The sequence below is a fragment of the Salvelinus namaycush genome, chromosome 37 (assembly GCF_016432855.1).
Source record: "Salvelinus namaycush isolate Seneca chromosome 37, SaNama_1.0, whole genome shotgun sequence".
NCBI classification, from domain to species: Eukaryota; Metazoa; Chordata; class Actinopteri; order Salmoniformes; family Salmonidae; genus Salvelinus; species Salvelinus namaycush.
The window spans coordinates 473,425-490,681 of NC_052343.1; the positions used below are offsets into that span (position 1 = coordinate 473,425).

General features: G+C 44.9%; 1 protein-coding gene across 1 annotated transcript in view; it reads left to right on the top strand.

The window, feature by feature from the left end:
• LOC120031564 (zinc finger protein 236-like) overlaps positions 1–17,257 on the top strand; it is an 83,479-nt gene that overhangs the window by 46,889 nt on the left and 19,333 nt on the right. The window contains exons 16-23 of the mRNA XM_038977372.1: positions 1,711–1,850; positions 2,710–2,819; positions 4,746–4,897; positions 6,658–6,834; positions 8,981–9,269; positions 13,337–13,440; positions 14,437–14,838; positions 16,979–17,124. Coding sequence (XP_038833300.1) covers positions 1,711–1,850; positions 2,710–2,819; positions 4,746–4,897; positions 6,658–6,834; positions 8,981–9,269; positions 13,337–13,440; positions 14,437–14,838; positions 16,979–17,124 — 1,520 coding nt within the window. The remainder of the gene's footprint in view (positions 1–1,710; positions 1,851–2,709; positions 2,820–4,745; positions 4,898–6,657; positions 6,835–8,980; positions 9,270–13,336; positions 13,441–14,436; positions 14,839–16,978; positions 17,125–17,257) is intronic.

The following is a 17,257-nucleotide window of genomic DNA, read 5'->3' on the forward strand; positions in this document are numbered from 1 at the left end:
TTGGCTGGGAAGCGGCAGGTTTTCGGGTATTTTCAGTTTTTTTCAGAGATCGGGTTCAAGTCTGGGCTCTTGCTGGGTCACTCAAGGACATTCAGAGACTTGTCCCGAAGCCACTCCTGCGTTGTCTTGGCTGTGTGCTTAGGGTTGTTGTCCTGTTGGAAGGTGACCCTTCACCCCAGTCTGAGGTCCTGAGCTCTCTGGAGCAGGTTTCTATCAAGGATCTCTCTGTAATTTGCTGAGTTCATATTTCCCTAGATCCTAACTAGTCTCCCAGTCCCTGCCGCTGAAAAACATCCCCACAGCATGATGCTGCCACCACCATGCTTCACCGTAGGGATGGTGCCAGGTTTCCTCCAGAGGTGATTCTTGGTTTCATCAGACCAGAGAATCTTGTTTCTCCTGGTCTGAGAGTCATTAGGTGGCTTTTATGCAAACTTCAAGCGGGCTGTCATGTGCCTTTTACTGAGGAGTGGCTTTCGTGGGGCCACTCTACCATAAAGGCCTGATTGGTAGAGTTCTGCAAAGATGGTTGTCCTTCTGGAAGGTTCTCCCATCTCCACAGAGGAAGTCTGGAGCTCTGTCAGATTGACCATCGGGTTCTTGGTCACCTCCCTGACCAAGGCCCTTCTGTTTCCTGGGCATGGATGTCGATTAAGGCAGCCCCCGCACCTCTCTGAGGGGTTGGGTTAAATGCGGAAGACACATTTCAGTTGAAGGCATTCAGTTGTACAACTGACTAGGTATCCCCCTTTCTCCTCCGATTGCTCAGTTTTGGCGGGCGGTCAGCTCTGATTTTTTTATCGAACCCGGGTCTGTAGTGACGCCTCTAGCACTGCGATGCTGCGTCACCGAGTGACCACTGCGTCACTCGGCCCCCAAAAGAAGAGTCTTGGTGGTTCCAAACTTCTTCCATTTAAGAATGATGGAGGCCACTGTGTTCTTGGGGACCTTCAATGCTGCAGAATTCTTTTGGTACCGTTCCCCTGATCTATGTCTCGACACTGATGTCTGCGCTCTACAGACAATTCCTTCGACCTCATGGCTTGATTTTTGCTCTGACATGCACTGTCAACTGTGGGACCTTATATAGACAGGTCCAGTCAATTGAATTTACCACAGGTGGACTCCAATCAAGTTGTAGAAACATCTCAAGGATAATCAATGCAAACAGGATGCACCTGAGCTCAATTTCTCATAGCAAAGGGTCTGAATACTTAAGTAAATTAGCAAAAATGTCTAAAACCCAGATTTCGCTTTGTCATTATGGGGTATAGTGTGTAGATTGATGAGGATTTTTTAAATTTCGTTTTTTTTTATTAATAGGGGCGGCAGGTAGCCTGGTGGTTAGAGCGTTGGACCAGTAACCAAAAGGTTGCTGGATTGAATCCCCAAGCTGACAAGGTAAAATCTGTCGTTCTGCCCCATGAACAAGGCAGTTATCCCTCTGTTCCCCGGTAGGCCGTCTTTGTAAATAAGAATTTGTTCTTAACCTTTATTTAACTAGGCAAGTCAGTTAAGTAAAAAAATGAAGAAGAATAATACATTCGAATAAGGCGTAACAAAATGTGGGAAAAGTCAAGTGGTCCGAATACTTTACGAATGCACTGTACACCCTCCTTTAGAGTTGCTAGAGTCCCATTAAGTGCTCATACAGGGTTAACCCATTGCATGCTGTAGTGCTGACTGTACCCCTTTTGTGTCCTCCTGCAGGTTTCACCATCACCGCGGACGGCTATGCCCAGGCCCAGTTCTCCACGGTGCAGCAGCTACAGGACTCCAGCACCCTGGAGTCTCAGGCCCTGTCCTCCAGCTACCACCCCCAGAACCTGCTCCATGTGCCCAGCCAAGAGGTGGGGAGTCCAGCACCGTCAGCCTCTACCTCCACACCTTCCACAGGGGGCTTCCACCTCACCATCATAGCGTGGCATTGGCTCTATGTAGAGTGGGGTTGCAAAATGTCCCCAAAGTTCTTCGAAAACCCTCCCGTGGGGATTTCTGAAAAACCCAAGGACTTTGGGAAATGTCCAATGAAATGTTATTTATCACACGTGTCGAATACAACTGGTGTAGACTTTACAGTGGAATGGTTGCTTACAAACTTTTCCCAACGATGCAGAGTTTTACAAAATTATAATAAATCAAAAATGAACTAACACAAAATAAATAAAATACACAAGATGGGAGCTATATACAGGGAGTACCAGGTCAATGTGCAGAGGTACTTGAGGTAGATATGTACATGAAGGCAGGGTAAGGTGACCAGGCATCCGGATAGATAATAATAAGCGTAAAATAAAGAGCAGAGTAGCAGCAGCAAATGATGTGTCTAAAAGTCTGCGTAATGTGTGTGCGTGTGTGGTGTTTGAGTGAGGGATTTGCGTGGGAGTGACAGTGTAGTGTGTGATTGTGTGTATATGGTGTGTATACAAAGTCTAGTGAGTGTGCGTAGGGTTAGTGCAGATAGTTTGGGTACCATTTAATGAACTATTGAGCAGTCTGGCTATTTAGCAGACATATGGCTTGGGGATAGAAGCCGTCTCAGAGCCTGTTTTGCCACCCTAATTTAGCAGGTGTTCTATCAAGCCGAAAACAGCTGAATTAATTGAAGTAGTCCATTCAAATAAACTGTATAGCATATTGTCAAGAAGTTTTGTATTCAGTGATTAATCACAATGTAGTTCATTAATGGTTGCGTATATTTCTGTTTAGACGAGTGGCCTGCTCCAGGAGACTAGCCAAGGAGACCTCCAGCTGTCCGACCAGACGCAAGACTACCAAGACCCAGAAGACAGCGAGGACAACAGCAAGAGGGCTTACAGGTGTGTGTCTGTATGTACACGTGTGTGTGTGTGTGTGTGTGTGTGTGTGTGTGTGTGTGTGTGTGTGTGTGTGTGTGTGTGTGTGTGTGTGTGTGTGTGTGTGTCTGCATGCGTATGTGTGCGGTGTGGCTCAGTTGGTAGCGCATGGTGATAGCAATAGTTGTGGGTTCGATTCCCATGGGGATCAGTATGAAAAACGTATGCGCTCACTGCGGTGAGTCGTTTTGGATAAGAGCCTCTGCTAAATGACTAAAATGTAAATGTGTGTGAGCAAGCGAGACCGAGCCCTATAACTTTCGGCAAGTAATAGATACATTTACGTTCTGTCATTGTTTGAGGTTCCCGGCTCGTCTGCAGATAACACTGTTTAGCACCTTTATCAACCGTTGTGCTCTAGGGCTGTGAACAGCATTAGCAGTCGACACCGAGGAATGCGAAGCTACGATAACACTATCAGAATTGCACCTCCGTTGCTGTCATTGTCCGCTGATACCGTGACCATTTTGAGAGCGACACATAAATCATATTCGGGTCTTTTTAGAATCAAGCTGTTTTTTTTTTTATTTTTATCTACCACCGCACAACATTCCCGCTCATACAGTCAAGTCTTTGTCTCCTTCTTTCTAAAGCCGTTTGTTAAGTTCCTCGAAGCCCCACTACCACTAGCTTTCAATTTGTTTATTTAGAATTTGCGCAACTAAATAACTGTGTCCCAAATGGCACCCTATTCCCTATCTAGTGCACTACTTTTGACCAGGGCAGACTCCCCAAGCAGACAACGAGTTAACTCTGCTAGCTTCCTGTCTGTAAAGGTGACTGTGGCAGCTTGTTGCTACAAGTTTTTTTGTTTTGTGACGAACGTGTGCGTCAGATGTCTGTGGAGGTGACGGTGGCAGCTTGTGTTGCCACAAGCTCTTAGTTTTCCAACTAACTTGTGCGTCAGATGTAGGCGGAGGACACTGGCCACGGATGTTGTTGCGTTGTGGAAGCAGAGATTGGGACGGCAAGTGGACTGAGTAATGGTTCATGCTTTTATTCAGCTTTGCCTCTGTTGTTCCCCATGGCACTCAGAACGGATGCAAAAAATAAATACTTATGAAATCCCTACCACGTCAGCACACGATGCATTATTAGTTCCGGTCTAGGCTGAAACGACTAGCGGTATAGACAAAACAAGAGAAAGGATGACCTAGATAGATATGGGAAGGAAATGTGTATTTCAGATTGTGACCTACTGAACTTTCTCCTTCAGATACGACACGGATGTAATCAAGACTAATGTTTTAGCAGTGAGAAAAGAGTATAGTGTCTGGAATGGTGTGACTTCAGTTTGGGTGTAATGCTCTGTATGGAGTTCCTGTATATGTATCAGAATTAGACTCCACATTTCTGTTTAGATAAGTATACACATACACCTCATATCTATGGGGAGATGATCGCTCTGTCTCATTCTAAAGGCCAACGCAGACAAAGTGGTGGAGCTTCAACACATAACTCACAATTAACTCACGCCTTCCAAACAGAAAGCACAAACAGATGCCATAGGGCTGAGTTAGTGACCTTTCCAAGGAAAAGTTTGCTTTTCAATTATTCCACTCTTCACAAAAAGTCTGATGTACTTTTATGAACCTCAGCTTTCTTTGTGAATCGGTGGTGGAACTTTGAAATGATTCCTGTTGTCGCTATTGTTATCTGATGATTTGTGACTTTTGATAGGAGCTTTATTGATACACATCTCATTGACAGAAACAGACCGTCTCTATTATATCATGGCCGTGTTCATTAGGGCACGCAATGGAAAATGTTTTTTGCAACAGACCAAATGAGTGTTTCCTTTTGGTGGTCAGTTAGTCCCTCCCTGTTTTAGCCTGTTTTCTTCAGTTTGATTCCTAATGAGCACGACCTGTGTGTTTTGATTCCCCCCAGGTGCACCATGTGTAATAAACCGTTTAAGAAGTCCAGCCATCTGAAGCAACACGTGCGCTCCCACACCGGGGAGAAACCCTACTGCTGCAACATTTGTGGCCGATGCTTCGTCTCAGCAGGGGTCCTCAAGTCCCACCTCAACACACACACAGGTACGAACAGTGTACCTCAACACTGCATGCGTAGTTAAAATGGCACGCTATTTATCTCACCGACCCAGACCCGCGCCTCTCGTAGGACAAGCAAAGTGCTTCATTTGACGAATTCTGTTCGTTCACGTACAACCGTCAAATATCGATTTCATAATTGTTTCTCTCTCGTGGCTGTGCAGCTGTGTTGTGGAGAGAAATTACATAATACTATAGCCACAAATGTTTTGGGATACCCAGTGGTGTAAAAAATACTTTAAAATACTACTTAATTCGTTTTTTGGGGTATCTGTATTTTTTTGTTGTTCTATTTTACCCCTGATCTTGTCTCATCGCTGCAACTCCCCCTCAGGCTCGGGAAGCGAAGTTTGAGTCATGCGTCCTCTGAAACATGACCCGCCAAACCGCGCTTTGGATCATACCCCTTTTTTCCCCCCTAAGTTTTCGCCTAAAATGACATACCCAAATCTAACTGCCTGTAGCTCAGGACCTGAAGCGAGGATATGCATATTATTGATATCATTTGAAAAGAAACACTTTGACGTTTGTGGAAATGTGGAATTAATGTAGGAGAATATAACACATTAGATTTGGTAAAAGATAATACAAAGAAAAAAACATGTTCTTATGTATTTTTTTTGTTCCATCTTTGAAAAGCAAGAGAAACGCCATTATCTGACTTAGACTCTAGGTGAAATTCAGAGTTTGGCCGCTAGATGGCAGCAGTGTATGTGCAAAATTGTAGACTGATCCAATGAACCATTGCATTTCTGTTGAAAATGTTGTATCAAGTCTGCTCAAATATGCCTTATTGGTCAAGTACATAACTGTGCTATCTCCTCAAACAATAGCATGGTATGTTTTTACTGTAATAGCTACTGTAAATTGGATAGTGCAGTTTGATTAACAAGAATTTAAGCTTTCTGCCCATTAAAGATATGTCTATGTCCTGGAAAATGTTCTTGTTACTTACAACGTCATGCTAATCACATTAGCGCAAGTTAGCTCAACCGTCCCGATGGTTGGACACCGATCCTTAAGAGGTTACCGCCCGCTTAACCCGGAAGCTAGCCGCACCAATGTGTCGGAGGAAACACTGTTCAACTGACGACCAAGGTCAGCCTGCAGGTGCCTGGCCCGCCACAAGGAGTCGCTAATTCGCGATAAGCCATGTAAAGCTCCCCCGGCCAAACCTTCCCCTAACCCGGATGCTTAGACCGCTGCGCCACTCGGGAGGTGGGGCATCTGTACTTTACTATTTCAATTTTTGACAACTTTTACTCCAATACATTCCTAAAGAAAATAATGTACTTTTTACTTCATACATTTTCTCTGACACCCAAAAGTACTCGTCACATTTTGAATGCTTAGCAGGACAGGAAAATGGTCCAGTTCACACACTTATCAAGATATCATCCCTGGTCATCCCTACTGCCTTTAATCTGGCAGACTCACTAAACACAAATGCTTTGTTTGTAAATTAGCCCCTTAAATAAATGTTTTTTTAATGAAATCCCGCCGTCTTGTTTGCTTAATATAAGGAATTTGAAATGATTTACGTTTGATACTTAAGTATATTTAAAACCAAATACTTTTATACTTTTACTCAAGTAGTATTTTACTATGAAGGTATCTTTACTTTTACTCAAGTATGACAATTGGGTACTTTTTCCACCTCTGTGGAAACCAAAAGCTTTATTGGTCAACACACTGATGAAACATATAGTTATTTATATTTTCATCTCCTTTGCTCCCGCTCCTAGGAGTGAAGGCCTATAAGTGTAACATGTGTGACACTTCCTTCACCACCAACGGCAGTCTGAACCGCCACATGGTCGTCCACCTGAAGCCCTACAAGTGTCACATGTGTGAGGACAGCTTCCGCAACAGCGTGCTGTATAGGAAGCACTTGAAGAAGGACCACGCCGAAGTGGACAGAGGTACAGACATAGGCTGCGTCCCAATAATATCTCCTTTCTCCTAAAGTGTGTATTCGCTCACTACCTCCCACAAATCTAAAAGCATTGGATTGGTGGAGGTATGGCCTAGTAGGAGTTTCTATGATATTTCTTATACCAGTCATTTCCTTCCAAATCAGTGAAGGGAAGTGAACAAGTGCACACTGAGGGAGGAAGGAGAGGTATTTGGGACATTGCCATAGAGATATACACTAGACAAGCATTTCGCGACACCCGCAATAACATCTGCTAAATATGTGTATGTGACCATTACATTTGTGGCTAGTGTCATAAATCTGTTTAGCTCTAGATTTGCTGATAATGACAGCCATATTGGTCAGTGTTATATTTAATTATATGGTTACAGAGATGCACTATATACAGAAGTATGTGGACACCCCTTCATATTAGTGGATTCATTGCTGACAGGTGTGTAAAATTGAGCACAAAGTCATGCAATCTCCATAGCCAAACATTAGCAGTAGAATGGCCTTACTGAAGAGTTCAGTGACTTTCAACGTGGCACCGTCATAGGATACCACTTTTCCAACAAGCCAGTTTGTAACATTTCTGCCCTGCTAGAGCTGCCCCGGTGAACTGGAAGTGCTGTTATTGTGAAGTGGAAACGTCTAGGAGCAACAACAATGGCTCAGCCGCAAAGTGGTAGGCCACACAAGCTCACAGAACGGAACCACTTAGTGCTGAAGTCTGTAGCGCTTAAAAATAGCATGTCCTCGGTTGCAACACTCACTATCGAGTTCCAAACTGCCTTTGGAAGCAACGTCAGCACAAGAACTGTTCGTCGGGAGCTTCATGAAATGGGTTTCCATGGCCGAGCAGCCGCACACAAGCCTAAGATCATCATGCGCAATGCCAAGCGTCGGCTGGAGTGGTGTAAAGCTCGCCGCTATTGGGTTCTTCTGGAGCAGTGGAAATGCATTCTCTGGATGATGAATCATGTTTCACCATCTGGCAGTCCGACTGACAAATCTGGGTTTGGCAGATGCCAGGAGAACGCTACCTGCCCCAATGCATAGTGCCAACTGCAAAGTTTGGTGGAGGAGGAATAATGGTCTGGGGCTGTTTTTCATGGTTCAGGCCCCTTAGTTCCAGTGAAGGGATATCTTAACGCTACAGCATACAATGACATTCTAGACGGTTCTGTGCTTCCAACTTTGTGGAAACAGTTTGGGTAAGGCCCTTTCCTGTTTCAGCAGGACAATGCCCCTGTGCACAAAGCGAGGTCCATACAGAAATGATTTGTCGAGATCCGTGTGGAAGAACTTGACTGGCCTGCACAGAGCCCTGACCTCAACTCCATCGAACACCTTTGCGATGAATTGGAACGCGGACTGCGAGTCAGGCCTAATTACCCAACATCAGTGCCTGACCTCACTAATGCTCTTGTGGCTGAATGGAAGCAAGTCCCCGCAACAATGTTCCAACATCTAGTGGAAAGCCTTCCCAGAAGAGCGGAGGCTGTTATAGCAGCAATGTTCCAACTTCTAGTGGAAAGCCTTCCCAGAAGAGTGGAGGCTGTTATATCAGCAAAGGGGGACCAACTCCATATTAATGCCCATCATTTTGGAATGAGATATTCGACAAGCAGGTGTCCACATACATCTGGTCATGTAGAGTATACTCTGTAGAGATATGCTCTTTTTAAAGATGCAGTCTTGCACATTTTGTCAGAAAAGGGACGATAAAATGAGTATCAGCTTTTGTGAGGTTTTATGTGGATTTTGACACCAAGGCAATATACACCATTTTCATTTTGGCCCTCCAGATCTCTGCAAAGAAAGAATTTGGGAAAGAAAATGAGTTTCACACCCCTGGAAAAAGGCAATCAGCCATGATTACATAACAGTTAAAGCAGACCGTGGTCACATACGCTTTCCAAATATTTGAGATGCTTGATTTAGCTGGTCTGCTTCCATATAGAGTGAGCACTTTTAGTAATATTCTATTTGATTCTATTCTGCCTGACGAGCTTATATTGACAAGCGGCAATCATTTCGAAATGCAGCTGAAATGGGACCAGGTCTGAGTTCGAATCGTGGCCGTGATGTTGAGTGACACTTAAGGAGCATGTGTATCCTTTCCTCCTATAATGTCTCTCCCCTCGCAGGGCTGGAGGATGAGGACGGCGAGGAGGAAGAGGAGGGCGAGCAGACCGTGATGAAGAGGAACCGGGCCAACATCATAACCTTCACGGAGGAGCAGGCGGAGGAGCTGGCCAAGAATGACCCTGGTGACGAGGCGTCGGTGTCGGAGAAGGTGCTGGCCCAGTCGGCGGCGGAGCGCGACCGCATCAGCGAGATCAAGGACAAGGCGGTGGAGCTGGAGACGGAGCCCAAGTTCGCCAACTGCTGTAACTTCTGCCCCAAGAGCTTCAAGAAGCCCAGCGACCTCGTCAGGTGAGCTGAGTGTCGGAGAACTGTCTCCCTCTGTCCCGTACTCTCTTGTATGCTCTTTCTCACTCTCTCTTCGTCTACTTTCTGCCTCTCTTTCGCTGTCCTATTCGGGGCCTGGAACTAACTTTTTGTTCCACCAGCCACTCTGTGGCAGGTAACGTTAGATTTAAAAATTGACCAGCCACTCAGATGTTTTACTAGCCAAAATGTTTTTGCTCCATAATTACACCTAAACCTCCCCTCCAAAATCAGATGAACATGCTTCTAAAACAAGAAATGTATTACTAATAAGACGTTATGTGGTATATTGCCCAATGCTATTGTAACGGATGTGAAATGGCTAGCTAGTTAGCGGGTACGCGCTAATAGCATTTCAATCGGTTACATCACTTGCTCTGAGACCTGAAGTAGGGTTTCGCCTTGCTCTGCAAGGGCCGTGGCCTTTGTGGAGCGATGGGTAACGACGCTTCGTGGGTGTCAGTTGTTGATGTGTGCAGAGCGTCCCTGGTTCGCGCCCGTGTCGGGGCGAGGGGACGACGTAAAGTTAGACTGTTACATTGATGCTGTTGACCCGGTTGCTGCGGAAAAGGAGGAGGTTGAAAGGGGGGTGAGTGTAACGGATGTGAAATGGCTAGCTAGTTAGCGGGTACGCGCTAATAGCATTTCAATCGGTTACGTCACTTGCTCTGAGACCTGAAGTAGGGTTTCCCCTTGCTCTGCAAGGGCCGCGGCCTTTGTGGCGCGATGGGTAACGATGCTTCGTGGGCGACCGTTGTTGATGTGTGCAGAAGGTCCCTGGTTCGCGCCGGTGTCGGGGCGAGGGGACGGTTTAAAGTTATACTGTTACACTATTTCCTTTTTTTTTTTTTTATCAAAATCAAAATATCACTGATGAGACCAAAAAAAAATCTGTTGCCCCTTTAAAGGAAAGAGTCACCCGTTTTGAGCGATGTTCTATCGATTCCCTGGGTCATTTTCATGTTTTCATGTGTATCTGAGCTATTGCTGTTCAAGCAGACATAAATTCGTGCTGGTATGAAGCATCTCACTACACTGGAAGTTAAAAGGAATAGGACTTTGAGATCACAAAAACATCTACAGTATCATACATGTCAGGTTTCAATACTGGCCGATGTCATAATGCGAGAGGTTGTCTTCAAATGAGCCACTGATCATATTTTTGCAATATTCCTACCTGGAGAAATGTGTAATTTAAGAGAAGGTCTAGCACATTTCTCCTATTTGTCTGCCTCTTCACTCCAGGGTGCGTCGCAAATGTCAAACTCTGCCGGTTGAACATGGTGAGATTGTAGAGTCCTAAGTTGATAGTGCAGTTTGTTTAGGCGATTTTACAGCTAACTAGCTACTTCACATGCCGATGTTAACTTTGGTTTTATTGTGTGTAGCTACGTTTGCTAGCTAGCTAGCCAGCCCTTAGAGAAAGCATTGCATTGTGGGTTTTGTAGTTGACTTGAGCTGTAACAGATTACCACGTTTCCACATCGATTTTCACATGTTGGCACCAACCTTATTATAACGATAAAATAAAACATTTGTTCACAAAAATATTGTTCTCACATAATATTGTTATTTAACACTGTACATTTTATGCCTGTGCGCAACACTTTTTCAGCACAGGCAGTGTTGTTGCACGTGATGGGATATTATAGGATTTGTAGTTCTTTGTGTGATTATCTACCAGCTATGAAACGAAACGACAGAAACACTTTGAAAACGGCTACTGCAGCATTTATTTTGCTATATGTGATCACACTTGGCTTTTAACTCTATTTTTATTGGCGAATGCAAGTGAAATGCTTGCACTGTGGAGCCCTGACCACCCGCCAACGTGGCTGGCGAAATAGACATGGCAGGTGTTCATTTTAGGTCTTATTCCCCCTCATGCTCTGTCTCTGAGCGACTCAGACTCTCTCTGTGTCTCTGAATATCATGCTCTTGGGGTTGGAGTTTCCCCCACCTCTCTGAGCTCTTTGACAGGGGCTCTTCTCTGTAGTCATGTTCAGGTGCAGTTCAGGTCCATCTCTCGCTCTCTCTCTCTCTCGCTCTCTCTCTCTCTCATTATTCTGTCATGATTGTCTTTCCCAGCGGTTGAAGAGTTACCTTGTCGTTCCAGGCCCCCCCCCTTCCTGGACCTCTCAAAGAGCAATGCCCAGCTCATTGTCTCCCCACCCATCCTATATCCCAGAAGAGCCCTCCACCACAGAGAGCCCAATTACAGGGCCCTGAACAGGCTCCAAACTGCGGCCCTGACCCAACCTCTCTCCCAGAAGAAGAGCCCTCCTGCCAGTCACTACAACACTTTCCACTGCAGACCTCTGCTCTGAGAGGGGCTCCACAATAGACCCTATCTGAAGTTACTAACACAGCCCACAGCACTCACAGGCTGGCTGACAGGGTTAGTGTTTAGTTGGGTGCTTATCACCTGCCAATACACACAAACACACACACACACACACACACACAATTTGTGAGATCACTGCCAAACAGCCGATTTGATTTCTTATCTCCCCTGTATATATGATTGTCCTCGTCAGGCACTGGAGAAATGAGTTATTTCCCCTCTTCATTTTCCTCTTGTTTGACACTAGTGTTCCACCGGTGTGTGAACAGTGTGTGACAGGCAACATTTTTCTGAAAAGGTCAATCTGCAGTAACAATAACACAGCGGTCCACGTCACTCAGCTGTTTGGTGTGGCTGGAGAAATGTAACCACTTTCAAATTCATAGGAATAGGTATGGATGCAAGGACTGACCATCCGTGATTGCAAATGTATATTTTGAATCATGTTTTGAGGCTATACAGTGTGTGTTTACAGCTGCGTTGTTTACGAACAGTGGAGTTAAACAGTGTTGTATTTTGGGCTCTGATGGGGGTACGACAGTTTGAACTAAGCTCACGAGGCATGTTATATTCTACAAAAATCAATGGGTATATATCACGGATGTAGCGATCACAGATCGCCCCTTTGAGGAATGATGCCTCCGTTATACATGAGCGGAGCTGAGTGAGGAGAGGTATGATATAGTTTGACAGCTGGAATTGTCCCATCTTTTTACGGAGTCATCTTGGACGCAGATAAAAGGATGCTATGAAATGGACAGAGGGGCTATATCAACAGCTCATTTATTTAGTACAGTGTTTCGGGCAGTAACTTTCAGTTAGTGAAATAATTGCAAGCCGAGCATAAAACGATCTGCTACCAAGAGAATAGGTTTCACTGAAATGAGCTCTGGTTTTATTGGGCCATAAAAGGTTGGTTGCAATTAATGACGAGGAATATTAGATTGGGGTATTAAGATATTAAGTAATGATCATTGTTGCGTCGTCAAACATCCCCCTTGCGACCAGTCGTAACACAAGGCCATATTGAAGTATTTATGGGATAGGCTTAGCTTTTTCATTTCAGAAGTTCTTCAAAAGTAGCCTCATTGGATTATGGAGTCACTAAGCCTGCCAAAAACAAGGGGAAATGACACCAACACCCTAGGAATGGCTATATTTTCACTTCATTTCATGGTGCTCTTTTATCAAAAACAATAAAGGTGACATGGTTTTGGCAAACCCTGACAAGCTACCCATTCTCATAGAAAACTTTCTGCTTTGTCAGCAAAAATGGAGTAATATTAAAATAAATGTACCCCCGCTCAGGGAGACCTAACAACGTTACCTAGTACACATTACAAACAAAGACCAAAGTTATGAGAGGGAGTAAACTAACAATTTTGCTGAGTCAGTGGCCTTGTGCCTGAAAGCCTTGCAGATTCAAGTTCAGAAAGCGAAGACGTCCACGTGTTATTTAATTTCATGGGAGCCTTGGTAAGCGCAAAGCATGCAAAATGAAAATAGGGAAACATCAGAATGGCCACAGGTGATAAATGCATTGTGTGTTGCACTGTATTTTTTTTTTAATGAAAAGAATGTGAGCCTTCTTTTAATAAATTCTTCAACTCTGAAAACTTAACCTAAAGCGTTCCCTTGACACTCTCTCCATTCTAACAGGAATGTTCATGAGTAACTCGCTCGCTCTTTCTCTCCCTCCTCTCTCTAGACATATCCGGATCCACACAGGAGAGCGCCCTTACAAGTGTGATGAGTGTGGGAAGAACTTCACCGTGAAGTCCACCCTGGACTGCCACATAAAGACCCACACAGGTCTGTGTGTAGTGCACAGTGTGTACTTCCACTCCATCTGATCAGTAGATAAATGCGTGATTAAAATGCCGCTGATCGGTCCCTGTTAATTAGATTTAACGATGTTAAGGTTGTTACTACATTAGCCACAATATGTTCTCAATATGGTCCAACTCTGTGGGTGTAGAGTGCACTTTGATGCCACGTTTAAAGAGTTACATTATGTAAATCAATCAGTAAATGCAGTGAAAGAGGGTCTGTACTCAAAAGCAAGAGAGTTTATACGCTTCTCGGAAGCGTAGTCCTAATTTATTATGAACAATATTTAAATCCGCCTCATTTGCATGTCTTATCATCTAACGGCGCCTTGGGGAGTAATTGTGCCCGGTGATTTATGGGACGGAGTTTGATCGCCCGGCGCGAGATGGTAGCAGAAAAGTTTTGTCAGTCGAGGGATATTAGATGATATCTCCTCACACCTTGTTCTCTTATGGTAATTACTGTGGTTTGACACGCTGACCCTGGAGCAGACACACTCATTCTCCCTGATTTTAATGAGAAGGCCCAGACATTAGCTAAGTAGGCCTCATACTCCCAAGTTATTGTTGATGAGCTGTGGGTTAGTGTCCTCTTTAGCGACGTCTGAATTAACTTTTGGAACGGCAGTAATCAGACAAGTGACTCGTTTTATTGGTACTCTATAGGGGCGAAATCGTGGAAAGGGCGTTCTGTCAGAACGGAGGGGCGATACATTCGTCAATGGAACAATCAAATTCAAACTCAGTTTCAAGTTTTTTGAGAATATTTTTTCTTTGGTATTGATTCACGTCAATCTAGAGTCACAATAAAACCTTGGCGGCCATCACCCGATCCCAGACCTCAGCCACATTTATTGCAAAACCTACCACTATGTCAAATAATGAGAATCAGTGGTACACTGTAGGGCTACATACTATAGGGGAAAACAAGAAGAAACGTACCGTTAACAATGCTATCATTCGGTTCTCTCCCCTGCAGGTCAGAAGCTGTTCAGCTGTCACATGTGCAACACGTCCTTTTCCACCAAAGGGAGTCTGAAAGTCCACATGCGTCTCCACACGGGCTCCAAGCCCTTCAAATGCCCCTTCTGCGAGCTCCGCTTCCGCACCTCAGGCCACCGCAAGACCCACATCCAGTGTCACTACCGGCCCAGCTCAGAGGGTCGGAAGGCCAAGCGAGCGACGTCATCCAGAAGTAACCAGGACCAGCAGCAGCACCCGGGTAACCCAGAGACCCTGCACCCTGTGGGCCTGCTCCAGGCTACTAGCACAGACCATAACATCTACCTCCCAGCCAACCAGGTCCTCACAGGCCAGTTTGACCAGAACCTGCTGCAGCAGGGCCTGGTGAGCCAGGCTATTCTGCCTACCTCCATGTCAGGTAAGGACTCACTCACTCACTCACATCAGGGTTGGGGCTCAATTCCAATTCAATTCATATATTGAGTTGCACATGGGTCCCTCTCCATAAAATGTATAAATACAATTCAATTCCTGACTGAGTTTAGGTGGAATTCACCCCAACCCTGGCACACACTCACGTTCCCCACAACCGTCCATTGCCACAAACACATCATTATTTCATTCTTATTGCCAAATCTTATTACCCTATGCAAGCCTAGCTCACCCCTTCCACTATTGACATGAAGCATGCGCCCAAGTGCTGCTCAGCACAGCAACCATATTTCACCTGAACAGTCAACCCTAGCCTAGTCTACATTTCAAACCATAGTTTGAGACAGAGAGGAGAGGTTTGAAGCCTGAGTCTAAGTACAGTCTATTCTCAGTAGCCAGCCAGGAAGAGCTGATGAATGGTGTTTACAGCTACTGGGCTCGTGTCATCACTAGGCAAGAGGAGATGCTTTCTAAGGGGTGCTTCATCACTGCACACCACAACCTGCCTATTCTGCACTAGGTGTGTTTGGCTATAGATGCATAGATAGAGGGAGGACGAGAGCTGGATATGACGAGGAAAGAGAGCTGGATATTACATCCCTCGTGGGACATTACATCATACTGTCGCCATTTCAACCACTTTTTGGTTGTAACAGTGTCATTTCAACTGTTTTGCTCTGTCTCATTTCCAGGCAGAATTGTCACTGTTGTCATATTCGAGGATTTCAGTGAATTGAGAGTGAGGTCAAATAGTTTAGTCCAGTAAAATATCAAAAGTATTCATACTTTTTTTTATCAGAATACTTGGTAGTAAAGAAGGACATGCTTGTCTTTCATAGCCTGATGACTCTCACTAAATTCCTCCACTGCTCTGTCGTTCACTACATACTTTAGTCTTGAGACTGAAATTGTTTGTGGTGAAGAGGGGCACGAGGGGTGTTGTACGAAACAAAGTCGTCAGCGATTGGATCGTCTCTAACCAATCCGAGTACACATTTCCAAACTGCCGTTTTACCCACTTGTGTTCTGTCTCTGGCCCAACCCGTCGGTTTCTGGACCAATAAGTCGGCACCAAATGTGTTTGAATTCGGTGAGGGGTCGAGGAGGCACTCCAATCCAGACTCATTGTGGAGAAGTAACTAACGTCCATGGGCATTTGGCTGGAGCAAAGGAGTCTGGGTAGCCAGGCGACGTCTTTCACGGCCTGGTTCAAAAGCAAGACCGATGTTCTGCAAATACTGAAAAGCACTTTTCCTGTAGTTTGCCTCGTGTGAGCCTCGTGTCAAAGACACGTTTCCATCTTATGTAGACTTACGGCAAATAAGTATTTGTTCAATCCAGTTCATTATGACGTTCTAGGCTACAACTACAGTATGATGTATCTGTTAATTAGTTCTACAGACTGGGATGGAATGAGGAGTCTGAAACAACATTTGTGGAGTCGGAAAAGCATCAACACTTAAAGAGTTGAAATGTTTTGACTGAACTCTGGCTCACTTCACCTCTCATCTGTCGTCTGTTCAAACTGGCGGTGAGGGGGAAGCCATCCCAAAAAAAGTAGCCGTGAAATGAATTTCCCTCGGTACTGTTCGAGAATCTACGTAGTAGCACTTCGAAATGGCTTCCACGCACCGTGCTCATTGCTGGCACACAGCTCCGCTTGTAGCCCCCTAGTTCCCTTGAAGATCCCCCATTGGATGTCACTCCGAGCCACTCTCCTTTTATCTGTCCGAGCAGACAAAGGCACATCGAGCAAACACAGAAAAATCTGAATTATTACAATTTGTTTTTTTATGACGCGAGTCTGCATTAAATTAAATTATTGAAGTTATTTTTCAAAGTCCCACACCTTATATTTTGTTTTATGGTGGGTTTAGAGTCTAGACACTTGAACTGGGCACATAATGTGTTTATAAGTTACATTATTCCAGAATAGATGGGTGTTTGTGATTCATTTAAGTGATAGAAAATGGCTGTAAATATCACAGAATGGGAGTCTGCTTTTTATAACAGCCCGTTTTTGTGCCTTACTGATGTTGTGAAACTTCAAACAAAAATCAAATTATCCAAGCTTGGGACAATATATGTCTTCTGATCTAATCGTGTGGTTTGTGATTGTATTGTAGCGGGTGGTGACCTGACAGTGTCTCTGTCGGAGGGTCTGGCTACTCTGGAGGGCATCCACCTCCAGCTTACCTCTGCCAACCTAGTGTGTCCCAACGTCCAGATCTCTGGCATCGACACCAGCAACATCAACAACATCACACTGCAGGTAATGAGGGGGGGGTGTGTCCGTGCATGTCACTGCCAGTGTCACCTACTTCTTGCCCTCTCTCCTTTGCTCCACCTCTCCTCCCTTGGTTCCCTCGTTTTCATCATCTGTCCTACTCTCTCCTCTGCTCCCT